The sequence below is a fragment of the Parambassis ranga genome, chromosome 7 (genome assembly GCF_900634625.1).
Source record: "Parambassis ranga chromosome 7, fParRan2.1, whole genome shotgun sequence".
NCBI lineage: Eukaryota > Metazoa > Chordata > Actinopteri > Ambassidae > Parambassis > Parambassis ranga.
Window position 1 is genome coordinate 14,801,172 of NC_041028.1, and position 14,492 is coordinate 14,815,663.

At 43.4% G+C, this 14,492-nt stretch overlaps 1 protein-coding gene and 1 long non-coding RNA gene across 3 annotated transcripts in view; both read right to left on the reverse strand.

Moving 5' to 3' along the window:
- The window catches only part of prex1 (phosphatidylinositol-3,4,5-trisphosphate-dependent Rac exchange factor 1), a 71,729-nt gene extending 65,819 nt beyond the window's left edge, over nt 1–5,910 (reverse strand). For both annotated transcript variants that reach the window (XM_028409144.1, XM_028409146.1), the window contains exon 1: nt 5,536–5,910. In XM_028409144.1, the coding sequence (XP_028264945.1) occupies nt 5,536–5,679 (144 nt within the window). In that variant the 5' untranslated portion in view covers nt 5,680–5,910. The remainder of the gene's footprint in view (nt 1–5,535) is intronic.
- Nucleotides 5,911–7,543: 1,633 nt separating this feature from the next.
- On the reverse strand, nt 7,544–8,028 carry LOC114438841 (uncharacterized). The gene is made up of 3 exons (XR_003670995.1): nt 7,868–8,028; nt 7,682–7,786; nt 7,544–7,612 (listed from the first exon to the last, which is right to left on the reverse strand). It is a non-coding gene; the product is annotated as an uncharacterized LOC114438841 (long non-coding RNA).
- Between the last annotated feature and the right edge of the window lie 6,464 nt (nt 8,029–14,492).

Here is a 14,492-nt window from a genome sequence, read left to right on the forward strand (position 1 = left end):
GAAAACCACACCTGACAATCAGCTGGGCAGACATACACTGTCTGCACACATAAGAGCGACATGAAATGATGCAGCAAAAGGAACTAATTAGTGCCTTAATCTGCACAATAACAGTCATTTGGTAAAGCAGAAAGGCTGATCATAGAAGTTATGCTTCAAACAGTATTTACCAGCCTGGTAAATTAAACAGCATTAAAGTGGAGCCAGCAGCAACTTAAAAGCGTCTTCATTTTTTTTTTCCCCGAGAACACTGATGCCTACTGACCTACATGATCTCAAACTTTAATAAGAGAAAGTGATGCATCCATGCAGGATCCCTTTGATCTACAATATTGCACGTCACTTCAAACAGAAACTTTGAGGGGAACTTAAATAATGAATCACATGTAGTCATATGATACAAGACAACAAGCATCCTGGTGAAATCCATATTAAAACAAAGACTCCATACACTGTTTTGTTTTTCACTGGTGTAGAGTGAAGAAAGCTGACTGCAGATGACAAAGTGTTTTGTAGTGGCATTACCTAAAATGATTCCAGTCAGCGTGTAAGAACAAAATTCTCATAGTCAACAGTTCAAAAATGTATGAATAATATTAATAATGACAGGAGGAAAACAAATGTCATCACTATGAGTAAATGCCAAACAGAAAGGATGTTCAGCGAGCAGCATAAACAGCAAAGACTGTCTTTGAATTGAAGAACACAACCCAAAGACCTCCTCTAATTGGGTGGTAAGTGGGCTTTAAAGCTAATGTGTAATAAAGTGACAGTCCTGTCACATCGTACACATAGCAGGATCAGCATTCAAACCTTAAATTCAGGAGGGTTTGTGGGCCGTGGAACAAGAAAAAGCAGACTTAGAAGTGTGCTATTTAAGCATGTGTATTGTGTGTGTGATTCTTTGTCCAATTGTGTCATGTGAATGGCTTCCTGGCTGGAGAGCATTTACTTTTGCCCACCCTGATCCGGCAAGACTCCAGCAGCAATCTGACACAAGTCTGAAGATAGAGACGCCGCGCAATACTTAAAGCCCCCTTTACTTTATTAGTATGGTATTTAGGTGCTGTGTATTGTTATGATTAAATATTGTCAAACATAGAAAAAAAAGCTAAAGACACATCCATAAATCTGTGTCTCACAGCATTGCAATAAACAAGTGCATTGAACATCCTTTAAAGAGCTTTGTGTTGTGTTGATCTATGGTTGTTTGGCAGTCCAGCCTTTCTCTATCGGGCATGTGACCTTTAACCCCAGAAAGCAGCCACACATCTGGTTGTATTTAAGAAAGCAAACAAACATTGTAAGACTGCAAGCCTCGCTCCATAAACCAAACAAGAATCTGAGTCTTGAGAAACCCTGTGCCAAGTCATTCTGCAGACATCCATCCATTCACCACTGCGTTTACTGCGGCCGGTACCCTCCCTGAGAAAGTACTTGCCCCAAGTTTGTCCAGGTCACGATCTCCAAGGGGAGATCTCATGTTGCCTTGCTTTTACAATTCAGGCCAGGTCACCAACTGTATCGTATATCAGCCTGTTGAGAATGACTATAAAGCAGTGCAGCGTCCCCAAACAGTGTATCTAAAAAGTCTCTCTCTGGTCTGCATTCCTGACATTGATGATGTGATATTCGACACAGACAGTTCTGCACATCTCAGATTCCACTGGACACACTCCCCCAGACCACTAACTTGGAAAACTGGCAAAAAACTGCTCATGTAAAATTTCAGTTCTCCTATGCTAATCCACTACATCTCTTGAAGAGGATTTTTTAACACACAATGCCTCTGGGTGTTACTGTGGTTTAGACTTGCTAACATGAATTCTTAAAATTCTTGCCTCAGTCTTATGCCTCAAAGAAATGGCTTATCAACACACATGACTAAAACAAAAACCACGAAGATCAAGTTGGAAACTGACTTTTCCCTATAATGAGTTGGCACAGTACCTGCAGCACTAGGTAACAATGACTGAGGTGACTTTGAACATGAATTTACATCATATGTCAAAGGAAAATCAGAGGTGCATGCGTTGCCTGGTTACATGAACCGTAAAATATCAGATGAAAGGCAAAAATGTTGAGTTCCTCCTGCAGTACTTGGAGGTTTGATTTACTTAACAGTGGGACTGATCAAAAAGTTTAAAGCCCAGTAATAATAAAACCCCTCACAAATCACCAGGAGCTTGCTTCAGTAACCCTCTACCTGCTGTTTATGTCTACACAGTTCACCTCCCCCTTGTGATGTTTGTATGACTTCAGACTGCAGTGAAAACCACCAGCGTCGTGGCCAAGATGAGAGTCAGAATCTTAGGCTATTTATACACCCCAGCCCAGAGAAATCCGATGCTGGTCTTTCCCACCAAGTGGGGAGGGTGAGAGGGCTGGAGGGCTGGAGTTGAGAAAAAAAATAAAATAAAAGACAAAAAGGAAAGAGGTAGATACACAGGCTCAAGCTTGCAGAGGAAGCTCGGTGCTGGCTTCCTTTCCTGCATGTCTGTCTTCTCGACACAGCAGTCAGATGGTGTGTTTGTGTGCAAGCTTATCCTGTTTGCTTAGCTGGTGTTACCTACACAAACCGTAAGTAAATGTATTGAAAAGTCAACAGCAGCTAAAGAAAAGGGCGGGGGGATCCAATTTAAATTTATGCACACACGTCAGTATAGGAGGGCTAATCTGACTTGTGCGTGTGGCCCAGAGCACGGGTCACAGAAGGCAGGGATTCCAGATGTTTCTTATTAGCCCCCAGCACTGACGAGACCTTTCCCGGTCACCCAGCTCCTTTCTGTCTCTCACTCCTTTGGAAGGATAAAAAGCTGACTTAGCCACATGTTTTCACTGTTGCCTTTATTGGACAGGATTCCCCCCAGACAATGGTCAGTGTGGTCCGGAAAAAAATAAAAAACCCTGGTACGGTTTGGAAGGAAAATCCCACATGACTACCAGGTATGACACCACTGACCATATAGCCTATACTCGGGTGGCTCAGGTCAGGGAAAACCCAGCTGTCTGGATTAAATCAACAAAACACTGCCCTGAAGAAAATCCCCACAAATCTATGGTACTAATAATTCCAACACAAACAAGAGGATGTGATGCAACAAAAGGCTCGAGGAGGGCAGATATATGATCTGCAAAGAAAAAAAAAGCTTTAAATGAGAGGTTTCCTCCGCTCTTCTTGAAGAGTTCATAGATTTGCAATGATAACACTGAGAAAAATGAATCCTGTAATCCCTCCTTTCACACCACCCAACCCCCTTCTCACCTCTTGTCCTCCCACCATCCCTACATGCTTCCGTGCGGCACACTGGATGAGCCCTTTGGTGCTGGTAATTACCAGGGGATGAGTGACATGTATAATGGCTGAGATGCAAAAGCTGGAGAACCGTCTCCTTTGTGTGTCACTGCAGTCGCTGCGATTGAGACGAGATGCTGATGCTTATTGAAGGTTGTGGAAGACAAATCAGCGATAAGGCTCGGGCAGCGATGTGGGCGGTCAGCGGCTAGGTGCAATTCAATCAGCTACATTTCATGAAAAACCAGAAGAAGACAGAGACCAGGGGGTGGCCACAGATAAAAAAAACTTCAGAACACATACAAAATCCATCTACCAGTTTAGATAGGCCACATTCCTGCAGCCTCATCACTGTGGGTGTGATAGAGGACCATCTCCATACACTTTGTCTTGGTTGAATTCCCATAATCCTTCACTCTGACATGAACCATAAACCTGCCTTCAACCCTGCTCCTACGTCATCGCTGTCTAAATAAAAACACAGAAGATGTATAATCCAAATAAGCTTCTCGTCCTCAGTGAGCTGTCAAAAGGGCATTCTGGGAAACTGAGGCACTACATACCTGAAAAGGAACGGCTAAGAAAAAAAAAACAATACGGTGATTATGAATAAATGCCACTTCTGGCTGCTTCAACTTCCTCACAGTGTGGGCCTACTCCCCTCCCTCCCTTCTTCAATCCATATCTTTACTGAAACCATATGTTCTAAGCTCACACAGCCAGACTTCCCTTATCAACACCACAGTGAGCTGCATGGTGACAAAGCCTTGGCTCCAGCTGAGGGAAGGGATGGGTTGGGGGGGTTCACTAAAGATTGGCAGTGGTGATGGAGGCTGATGTTTCTTTTCTCTTTGAACATCCATTTAACTTCACACTGTAGAGGATAGCTGCAGGCTTGTTTTGCACAGCACCGTATGTGCACATATGTAAGGATGACTGTGAAATAGGTCAATGACATGCATGTAGTCCTAAGCCTAAAGAAGAAACACTTGTTGGAAAGAGGGTTGTATCATTGATATTTCCTCAGATTGTTAACATTATTAAAATAAAGTCTATTTTATGCATGATGGAGTGCTGCAGGACATGCTCTTTTTGTCCCCTGGTCCTGAAGTTGATCTTGTTTTTTTTTTTCTTTTTGGGAAAAATCCCCAGCATGGGATCCCAGAAAGCTACGTCATCCCCGCGGCTCTCTGTCACCCGCCTCTGGCTGGCTTATGTCAAAGGACACCGGATCATAAGAAACACAGTGGAGGGCACTGACAGCTTTCAGATGGCCACAGAAAAAAATAAATCTCCAAGACGTCCCTCTGTCTGTCTCCAGATAAGGTTCATGTAACTGAGAGGATGTGACATTAAGTGCAAACATTATGGGTGTAACTCAAAAAAATACCATCATTTACCGTCTTGGTTACACCACCCCACAGTGAGCTGAACTTTGAGGAAGTTCCTTAACACATGACAGCACACAGGAAACAGGGAACCACGCTTGACAAATATGTGTCGGATGTAGAAAGAGGAAAAAGCACAAAACTGTCTTTTTACCGATGAGCCGAGTAAAGGTGTCAAAGGTAAAACAAGTTTTGTATCTGACCCTGACCTTTAACCTTTCTGTGTAGTGAGTAAATCAAAATAGTGAAAGTCTTTATAATGCCACATTAAATAGAGCCACCTGGAAGTTCACCACAGATGGAAAAGCAGGGAGGAGAGGAGGACAAAAAAACTACCAGAGGAAGTGATCGGTTTCCTGCAGGTGGGCTCTGCACTGTGTCTAACAGGCAGCGTGTAAAATCACCCAGACGTGTATTCATCAGGCAGCTGATGGTGCACAGTAGGTTACATGAAGGAAGGTGAAATGGTTTCTTATCTCTCTCTGGGAGAAGGTTAAAAGAAGGGGGAGGCGTGGTGGCTCATGAATACCTATTAGTCTGCAAAGGCAGCGTGAACAGAGGTGAGCTTTAACACACAATGAAGAGGTGTGAATGCCCCCAAGCCTTCATGTGAAAAACCACATGCGCGAATATTTTCATTGACAAATCAGCCACACATGCAAACCAACAAGCGCCCATCAGTACAAACCTTCAGCAAATCTTCACATGACGTTTAATGTGTGTCGCTAGCTCAGCTGCCGAGTCACTGAGCGAAGTGATCACAGGTTAAAACACAGAAGGGAGCCTCGAATCTCAAGATTTACGAGTGGAGTTTGGCGAGAGCGAGCATGAGGAGCGTGATGTCAAACTTACCGACTGAAGGAAGAGCAGAGTCCGAACATAATCCCTCTCCGTGTTGAGTATTTCGTTTAAAACGCAGAGCCGGAGCCGCTGCTGTCGGTCCGAGTCTTTAGTGGCGTGGATCCCGTTCTCCAGATGCCCTTCGTCCTCTTCCATGATGGAAACTCAACCCCACAGAAACGTCTCTCTGCACAAAATGCGCTTCTTCTTCTTCTTCTTCTTCTTCGTCTTCGTCGTATCCACACTTTTGCTGTTTTGTTGTTGTTTTGCTGCTTCAGTCCATGGTGGAGCGGCGGGTTTCCTCACCGAGTGATGAGCGACGCACTGAGAGTAAAGTTCAGCGACAAAAAGTCCCGAACTACAAGCGAGGGAGTCTGACTCCGTGTGTGTGTGTCCGCAGCACCAGAGAGAGAGAGAGAGAGAGAGAGAGAGAGAGAGAGGAGGGGGACACACACACACACACACACACACACACAAATTTGTATTTATTGCCTATTTAACGTAAACTAAGTATGTATATAAATATATTAGCCTATTAAATAATCTCTAACTATATGAAAGAAGAGAAACAAAGCCGAGTGCTTATATCGTTAGTCCCATGCATGCTCCTACCTGTCACCTAAAAGTCCCTCATGTTCTGCTTACTACTAAATTTAAGTGCAAAGCGCCCTCTGCTGGCCCTCAACTAGAATACACTTGAAGTTTACAGAATGAGCACAGGCGGCATCTCCTCTGTCTGATATAATTCTGTTGGTGACTTTTTTTGTCTTCTGCTGCTTTCCAGCATTTGGACATGGAGGACTTGAAATTCAGACAATGAATAGAGTTAGGAACTATAAGACCTGCTGGGAATTTAACCCTCAACAACAAAAACCTTTATATATAAATAACATGGTTAATAAAAACCACTACTGATATGGTATATATACTATAGGAAATCACTGCATGGGCATGCATCCACACTGTAAACCAAGTTCATCACACAGCATGGGTAACTTGTAACTTCTGTATATAGTAAAACAAAGGTTACTATAACTAATGAGCAGCTAAAATCCTTTGAATTAGTCCAGAAAATCCTCAGAACTACAGCCAGAGATGCAGTTTTCCAGGAGGGAAGGCTGACAAACTATAAACTACAGTGATGGTAATGTATGAAATTACAATGACAGTGATGTCATTGTTTATAATTTGAAAGTGGGTAAAGTAGAGGCCACTGATTGTGGTGCTGTCTTTGGAGGCTACAGGTTATTCACACAAGTTATTCACACGTTCTCCCTGGAGGAGAACCAGCATGGAGCTAAAGTGCTAACGAGTGTATTTGTCATATCTTGGGTGGCTCACAGCTCCTTGGATTGAGATTCATGGTATTTATCATAACAACAACAACATTTGAAAAGTACGATACACTGAAAAACACTAAAAACCCTCTGAGTGTCTTTAAGCTTTTATTAAAGAGCAGTCCGGGTTTTTTTGAATTTACAGAATAACCTGATAACCTTGTCTGTATTTATGTCATTTAATACATGTTTTGCAAAAATTAACTTATTATAAGTGTTCAATACTCATAACTCTTTGTTATTAATACACTAGATCCGGTTGAAGCCAATACAATTCATGTTAATGTGCCACAATAAAAACTTCAAAATGGACGAATCTCTCTTCCAAGGGATCATCACATGAATTAAATTGATCATGTGTAATATGATGAACCAAACTTAACCAGTAATAACTATAAATGATGACAGATTGAATAGCATTTAAATGTTTATTTACTCAGATTCACTTGACAAAATCAGATTCTTTGCCGATCAACCTAACATGCTTGTGTTTGGGACTGTGGGAGAAAACCGGAGAACCCGGAGGGAAAACCCACCTGGCACGTGGAGAGCATGTGAACTCCACACAGAGAGAGGCCAGCTGCTGTTACTGACCCTTCTGAGAGGCGAGTGCTAACCACTGCACCACCGTGCCAGCAGAAGGTCTGATGCTGTCCAGACGTCCTCCTGGTTCCACATCTTCTGCTGCTCCATCTTCTTCAAGAGTCCCTCTGGAGGAGTCTGGACCGTCTGGACAGCATCTGTCCATGAAGCTGCACACAAATGCAGTGATTTAGTTTGAGCAGTTATATGAAGTACAAATGTGAGAGTATGAAACCCACCTCACGTGGCCTCATGGACCGCTGGTGTCTCTGTCTTGTTGTGTGTGTGTGTGAGAGGACGGGATGGAGGCGTATTCTCACTCCTCTCACTGGACTGCTTTGATGCTGTAAGAAACATCATCAGCATAAAGTCAGAGCTGTTAGCTTCAGCAGTTCTGCACTGGTCCTACTGAGGGGACTACTTACAGAGCCCACTGACACACAGGGCCCCCTCTCCAGCTGGTCTTCTGTTATCAAGGAAATCCTGAATCTTTTCAGCTGCTAAAAATCCACCTGTTAGAGAAGAGAGAGAGAGAGAGAGAGAGAGAGAGAGGGGAGAGACTAGAAGACACACTGAGTCTGATGAACATTTTGTTATTGTCACTTATCTTTACACAGCCAAATTAACAGTGATAATTCTACACTATGGACTTACCTCTACCTTCACTTACCTTAACTCCAGACCACAGCAGATCTCCTCAGTCGGAGTCGCTGTCGTCAGACCATCTAGGAGCAAACGGGCCACGCCCCAGGCCTGAAGCTGACGGAGCGGGTCTCCGGTTTGAGGAGGAGCTGGCGCCTGAAGTGGAGGGTGCGGAGTGTCTGTAGACTTCCTCCATCATCCTTGGTGCAGTGGAGCTGGCACCTGAAGTGGAGGGCATGGAGTCCTGGGGCAGGTCCAACTTTGGTCGTTTAGCAGCAGGCTCCTCAGGGGAGACGCTTCCAAAGCTTCCAAAGTCAAAGCGGACCAGAGGAGCGCCAGCAGCGACCTCATGAACACCAGAGACCGAAATGATGGAGACATCATCGGCAATCTCACGTCTCCCAGACTCAGACAGGTCCTCCAAGAGGACCTGCTGGAAGGGAGACAGAGGTTGCATGTCATCCCCATCATCCTCGTCCTCTGAGAGTTCAGAGTCATCGGTCATGCTAATATAGCCAGAATCCTCACTGTCCCAGTCCTCCACGTCGTCCTCCTCCTCCTCCTTCTCCTCCTCCTCCCCCTCCTCCTCCTCCTCCTCCTCCTCCTCCTCCTCCTCCTTACCAAACTCAATGTCACCAAAGAGTGGAGGAAAGTCTGCATCCTTCCACCAGGCCACCAAGAATTTCTGCAAGCCGGACGGGTCCCCATCATCCTTGTCCTCTGAGAGTTCAGAGTCCCCAATCATGCTACCATAGCCAGAATCCTCCTTGTCCCAGTTCACCATGTCGACCTCCTCCTCCTCACCACACTCCATGTAACCAAGGAGTTGAGTAAAGTCTGCATCATCCCACCAGAAGACGAAGTTCCCCAAGCGGAGAGGCTCCCCCTCATCCTCGTATGGGACACGGTCGTCATCGTTGCCCTCAGGAAGCAGGAAGTCCTCAGGAAGGTCTTCTGGGGGACGCTCGATGACAAGGTCGTCGTCCTCTGAGGAGAAAAACATGAAAAAGGTTCAAACAAAGAGTCAAAGTGAGAGAGTTCTGCTAGTGTTGAGATGACGACATGAGAATGACTATAAGATTAAGATTAAGAATTATTGTATTAATCACCATAGAGAAATTAGGTAATCTGACAGGAAACACAGCTAACACCACTGGACCACAGGTTATTGATTAGCTATTGGTTATTGGCTGTTTGTGTTACACTGACAGATCATGATGATACACAAACATTTATTATGTAGTTGAGTCGTTTGTGGCATCATGATAAATGCTTGAGGTCCTTTTATACATATCACTGCATGTTCAAAGTAACACTCACACTATTAATGGTCCATTTTTCAAAAATAAACATCTACTCAAACACAGCAGGACATGCTACACTACAGCCTGGCTTTGATCTGCACACATTTCCTGCCTGATCACACTATATTGCAAAAACTAATGATTATAATGCATTTAACAAACAGTGTTTCACACAGAAACACGTGATGTTACAGCAGCATAATGTTAGCTGTAGCTTCACTGTTAGCATGACAGCGTCAACATATCGGAGCTAACTGAGCTAAACACTCTTAATAGCGCTTCACAGCTTCCCTGAGAAATCTGATGACTTTTATCCAACAAACAAGCAGTTTTCACGAAGAGTGCGTCGAGTGAAAGTTGATTTTTGACTTTTTACCAACAAACTGGGTCCCAGAGGGTGAACTGTGCGCCCATAAACTAGCAAAGTCACACAAGTCTTTCATGCTAGGATACTTTTAAATGCGTTTATGAGGCTAAATCACTGATTTTGTCATGAAAAAAGAAGAAAATATTTCAGTCCTACCAGCCCTCCGCTGCTCCATCTCAGCCGGCAGCTCGCGGCGGGAGCTTCAGGAAGAAGTTCACCCGCTGAAGAGAAATCCTCCAGGTGTTATCAGCCAAACAAGGCTTAGTTAACACTGTCTGTAGTTGGTCCAGAAGTCGCTGTCCGATGCTCTGTCGATGATCCTCCGATGATCAGCTGTCAGCTCAGGTTTTAGCTTCCACAAGTTTTTTGCCTTGATCTGCTCGTGTCAGAGGTCAGGTGCAAAAAGCGGCGTGTGGAGGGTCAGCAGCCTTATATAGCCTCTGTCCGGTTACCATGACACCCACTCATTCGCATCTTTGGAATTCAAAACTTGTTTTGTTTTAAAACTACATTAAGTAGCCTAGATCATATTTTTATATTTTATTAAATATGGTGTGTGTATGTCTTGAAATCTAAATGTCATAAAAATAGAAAATGATCTTCAGTCACAGTCAAACAGTCCTTTACACAGCCATACTGAGTACTTGTATTCCTAATGCAACCAAATGGCCCTGTTTAATTATTATGCATCATTTTTATTAGAACATTAATTTAATTAAGACTGAAGTTGAATTTGATGCCTTTTGATACATAAAATTAATGGATGATATAAATTATTGGACTGCAAGGTGGTGAATATATAAAATTAAAGTTTACTCATTTTAATAATAACCTCAATGCATTAGCAGTATTCATAATTAAGATGACATAATAGTTGTGCCAGTTTTCTCCAACAGATGGACAAGTGGTTTCTGCTTTGTCCAAACACAAGACAAATGCCAACAAAGTCAGTCAAGCCCTCTGACTGTGTTATTTGATTTTGCCCCAGCACACTACAGCGTAGAAGATGACGCTGGAGACCTCCGAGTGGTAAAACAAAACAGCTGCCAAAGATAGATTCTTGTGTCCTCATTGTGGTATATTTGTCTTTCTTTTTAGAAAGAGAAGGTGTGAGGAGGAAGAGGATGGCCAAGGATGGGCGACCATATGTAAAGAAGCATTACATGACCTCCTATACCCATCCCCTCCTCCTCTTCCTCCTGCTGCATCCTGTGTCCACCCTCAGGGACAAGGTGGTTGTGTGTTAGAGCAGCAAACTCCACCACCTGCTGCTCCCGTCTGCTTGCAGCCAGGATACCAGCACTGTCAGATAGGGACAGCTAGCCAGGGACAGGTAAGACACTGAGCACAGATCAGGGATTTATGTCATCAAAACTTTATCCAGAAACTATGCTGGCTGCTAAAGGCTGGAAGACAGGACAGATTCAATCAAGTGACTCTGTTCTGTGAAGTATGCTGACTGTTCACACTGCTCACATGTTATATGTTGATCTTTGAAATGAGGGTGTGTATTACAGCTTCCCTCTGTCTCTCTACACCACCTGCAGGATGTGTATGACACGTCTGTGTTTGACACAGCAGCAGCGGCGGCTTATGCTCCTCCTGCAACACCAGTAAGACCCTGTTTAACCACACACTCAGCTCATGTGTGAATGACAGACAGATGTCAGCAGCACAACATGTCTAATCACGTTCTGTGTTCTCTCCCAGTTTAATGGACCAGTTGACATCGCCGTCCCGTATTTTGTCATCGAACCGTGAGTAAATCATACAATCTAACAGCTTCTGCTATCTGCGCTGCCTTCTAATCTCAGAGTCTGTTCATATAGGAGCAGACAGGTGGCCTATGAGCTGGTGGCTCCACCACACACTTCTCCTCTCACCAGCAAATCAAAGTGAGTTTGTCATTATTTGGGTGTAATTCACCTAAACAGCTGCCAAAGAGAGATTCTTGTGTCCTCATTGTGGTATATTAGAAAGAGAAGGCGTGAGAGGGAAGATGATGGACGACCTTACGTCAAGAAGCCCGAAATGCGTTCATCATCTTTCTGCAGGAACAGAGGCCAAAGGTCCTGGCAGAAAAGACCTTTAAAGACAGCGACGGGCTGTAAACGCATTCGTAGGACAGACAGTGAGTGTGTTTTTATCTTACAGTCATACATGTATGTCACAGCTTTATCATCTCTAGAGAGCAACAAATCTGTTTAATCACAATGAGCAGTAAACAAAGCCACATTTAAAGTTCCACATGTAAGAATCAGGCACCAATGTTAGCAAAACACTGGTGTTTGTGTGTATATATTATCATGTAATTGATCAATGATCATAAACCTATGTATTGTGTCTTAACAGTGTGGACTGCATGTCACATACTGACACACAGGTGTCAGTATTAGCAAAGCTTTTCTGCTCTTCCATGTAGAACATGAACTGTGAATCTTGTATATTTAGCAAATCCAGAGTTGGATGTTGAATGTTTGCACTTGTGTTTGTGTGTGTCAGTGCATGTGGTGCTGATGTTGTATTGTTATCTGTCTACAGTGGAACTCGATGTCACCAGAGGATCAGTCCCCGTACTACAACACTGGCTGCAGCAGAGAAACACCTTCATGCTCTGCAATACCCTGAGTGGTCCACCAGCGACAACTAGTATGTACAGTTTGCATCACTGCCTCCACAGTCTTTGCAAAGAGTTTTTTATCAGCTGAAATCCAACAGAATGTGTTTGATTTTAGGGCAAAAAGAAGAGGAGAGACAGAAGGCGCGAGCTCCAGCCACAGGTAAGGTCACATGCCAAATGTGGTGACTATAAGATGAGAGTTCATGTCAAAGTTGTGACGACTGATCATTTGTGTGTGTTCCTCTGCAGAAAAACCTGAAAATGAGACGCGGCCTCCAGCCTCCCCTGCAGCCGGCGCTTCTAACGATCAGGACTCAACAGAAAACCTGCTGCAGTTCCTTATGGCGCTGAATGTCCCCCTTTCTTAAGAGCACCCCCACCAGTGTTCTCAGAGGCCCTAATGTATATATGTACATAACATTTCTGCACAATTTTGTTCGTTATTTTTGCATTTTATAATTTTCTTTTAATATTTTATATTTTTTATATTTTGTTTTATTTTAGTAGTTTTTAAGTAACACACTTTGTAATGTATGCCTTGAACATGTATTTATCTGAATTTGTATGTATATATCACAATAATACACCTATGACCCAATCCCATTGACTGTTTTTACCCTGTGTTTTTTCCTGTGTCCCTCCACCATGACTACTACCCACTGGGTGAGTGGGGCAGTGGTTGGAAGCTTCCTGCATCATTAGTGCCTGTTGATGGATTTCACATCTCCCTGTGCTGTAAACACAAACTTTAAGTGCACAGAAATGAGAAGACTTCTCATAGCCTGCATCTGATGTATACCCATACAAAACCTCCATTTACAGGGCAGAGCAGCCCAAACACTCTTCCTTCGACTGAATGGGTCTGATACAAAGTGACAAATGCTTTAAAAATACTGATACACTGAACTTGACATTATGGGAAATCTCCCCCTTTCCTGCACATACATACACAAACAGTTTCATCTGGGGGGTGGATTGTTGCACTAGAGGGAGTAACTGAAGTGGGTTGGCTGCTCCATAGAAAACAAATGACAAGCCGCGCACCTCTGATTGTCTAATGCCAACTTTGTGAAGAGACCAAAGAGGGGCTCCTCTGTGGTTTGATACTGCACCAAGTGGCTAATGTTAGCTTCCTTCAGCCAGGATGGAATATGCCTTCAGGAGCCTTTTTTCTGACATTTTAACATCTGTAGAGCACTGTCAATATTGACATCCATAATGTTTACTGTGATTTTAAAGTTCAGCCTCTAAACTCAAAGCTCCATGCTCCAGCTGGATGGATAAATGCTGGCTGTGCTGCCGTGTGTGTGTGTGTGTGTAAGTTCTCTGGATGCAAAATGCATCCAGAGGAACTTTCCACTCTGCCTGCCTGCAGTCACAGCGGCAGTGATCCTCTGTGTGCTGGTGTGTTGGTCAATACTGCTCTGTTTGGCAGCTCGGCTCAGGTTGAGCATTTCTGTGACGCTGATGCTGATGAAGCTTTCATCTGTTTTGAGAACAAAGTATATTTCATGCTGATAATGAAATGGCCAGTGTCCATAATAAAAACATTAAAGAGGTATCAGTCCATTTAGTTTTACAGTGTTTTTCATCCCATTAAACTTTTTAAATGACAAAACACTGTCTACAAGGACATTTTACATCTCTGTTGATGGGAAAATAACACATTTCAGAGAGCTGCTGTGGTGTATTGTAAATGGTGAATTACTTTGACCTGTAGAGGGCGCTAGCCGCTTGTGGGACATGTTAAGAAGAGAGCAGAATAAAAAGGTCGTCTTGAAGTACAGTCGGTGACTCACGCATGGTTTTTGTTAAAATACACCTGAGTGATTAGACAGTAAAATAAGCATGTAAGCTTCAAGATATAGATTCGAAATAATTAAGGACTGTAATAAAAGAATAATAACAAACAGCAATAACAAAAACAAAATCCTGACTCTGTTATTCATTATTTTTACCAACCAGGACGTCATCAACTTGCAACTTCATCTCTGATCTTCAGCAAGTGAATAATTAAGACTTACAGTTCAACTTCAGAGAACATACAGACTTTGTTGTTTGTGAGGTGCACACCAGGGTCATCAGACAAGATAGAACTCCATCACCGTTTTGTTCCC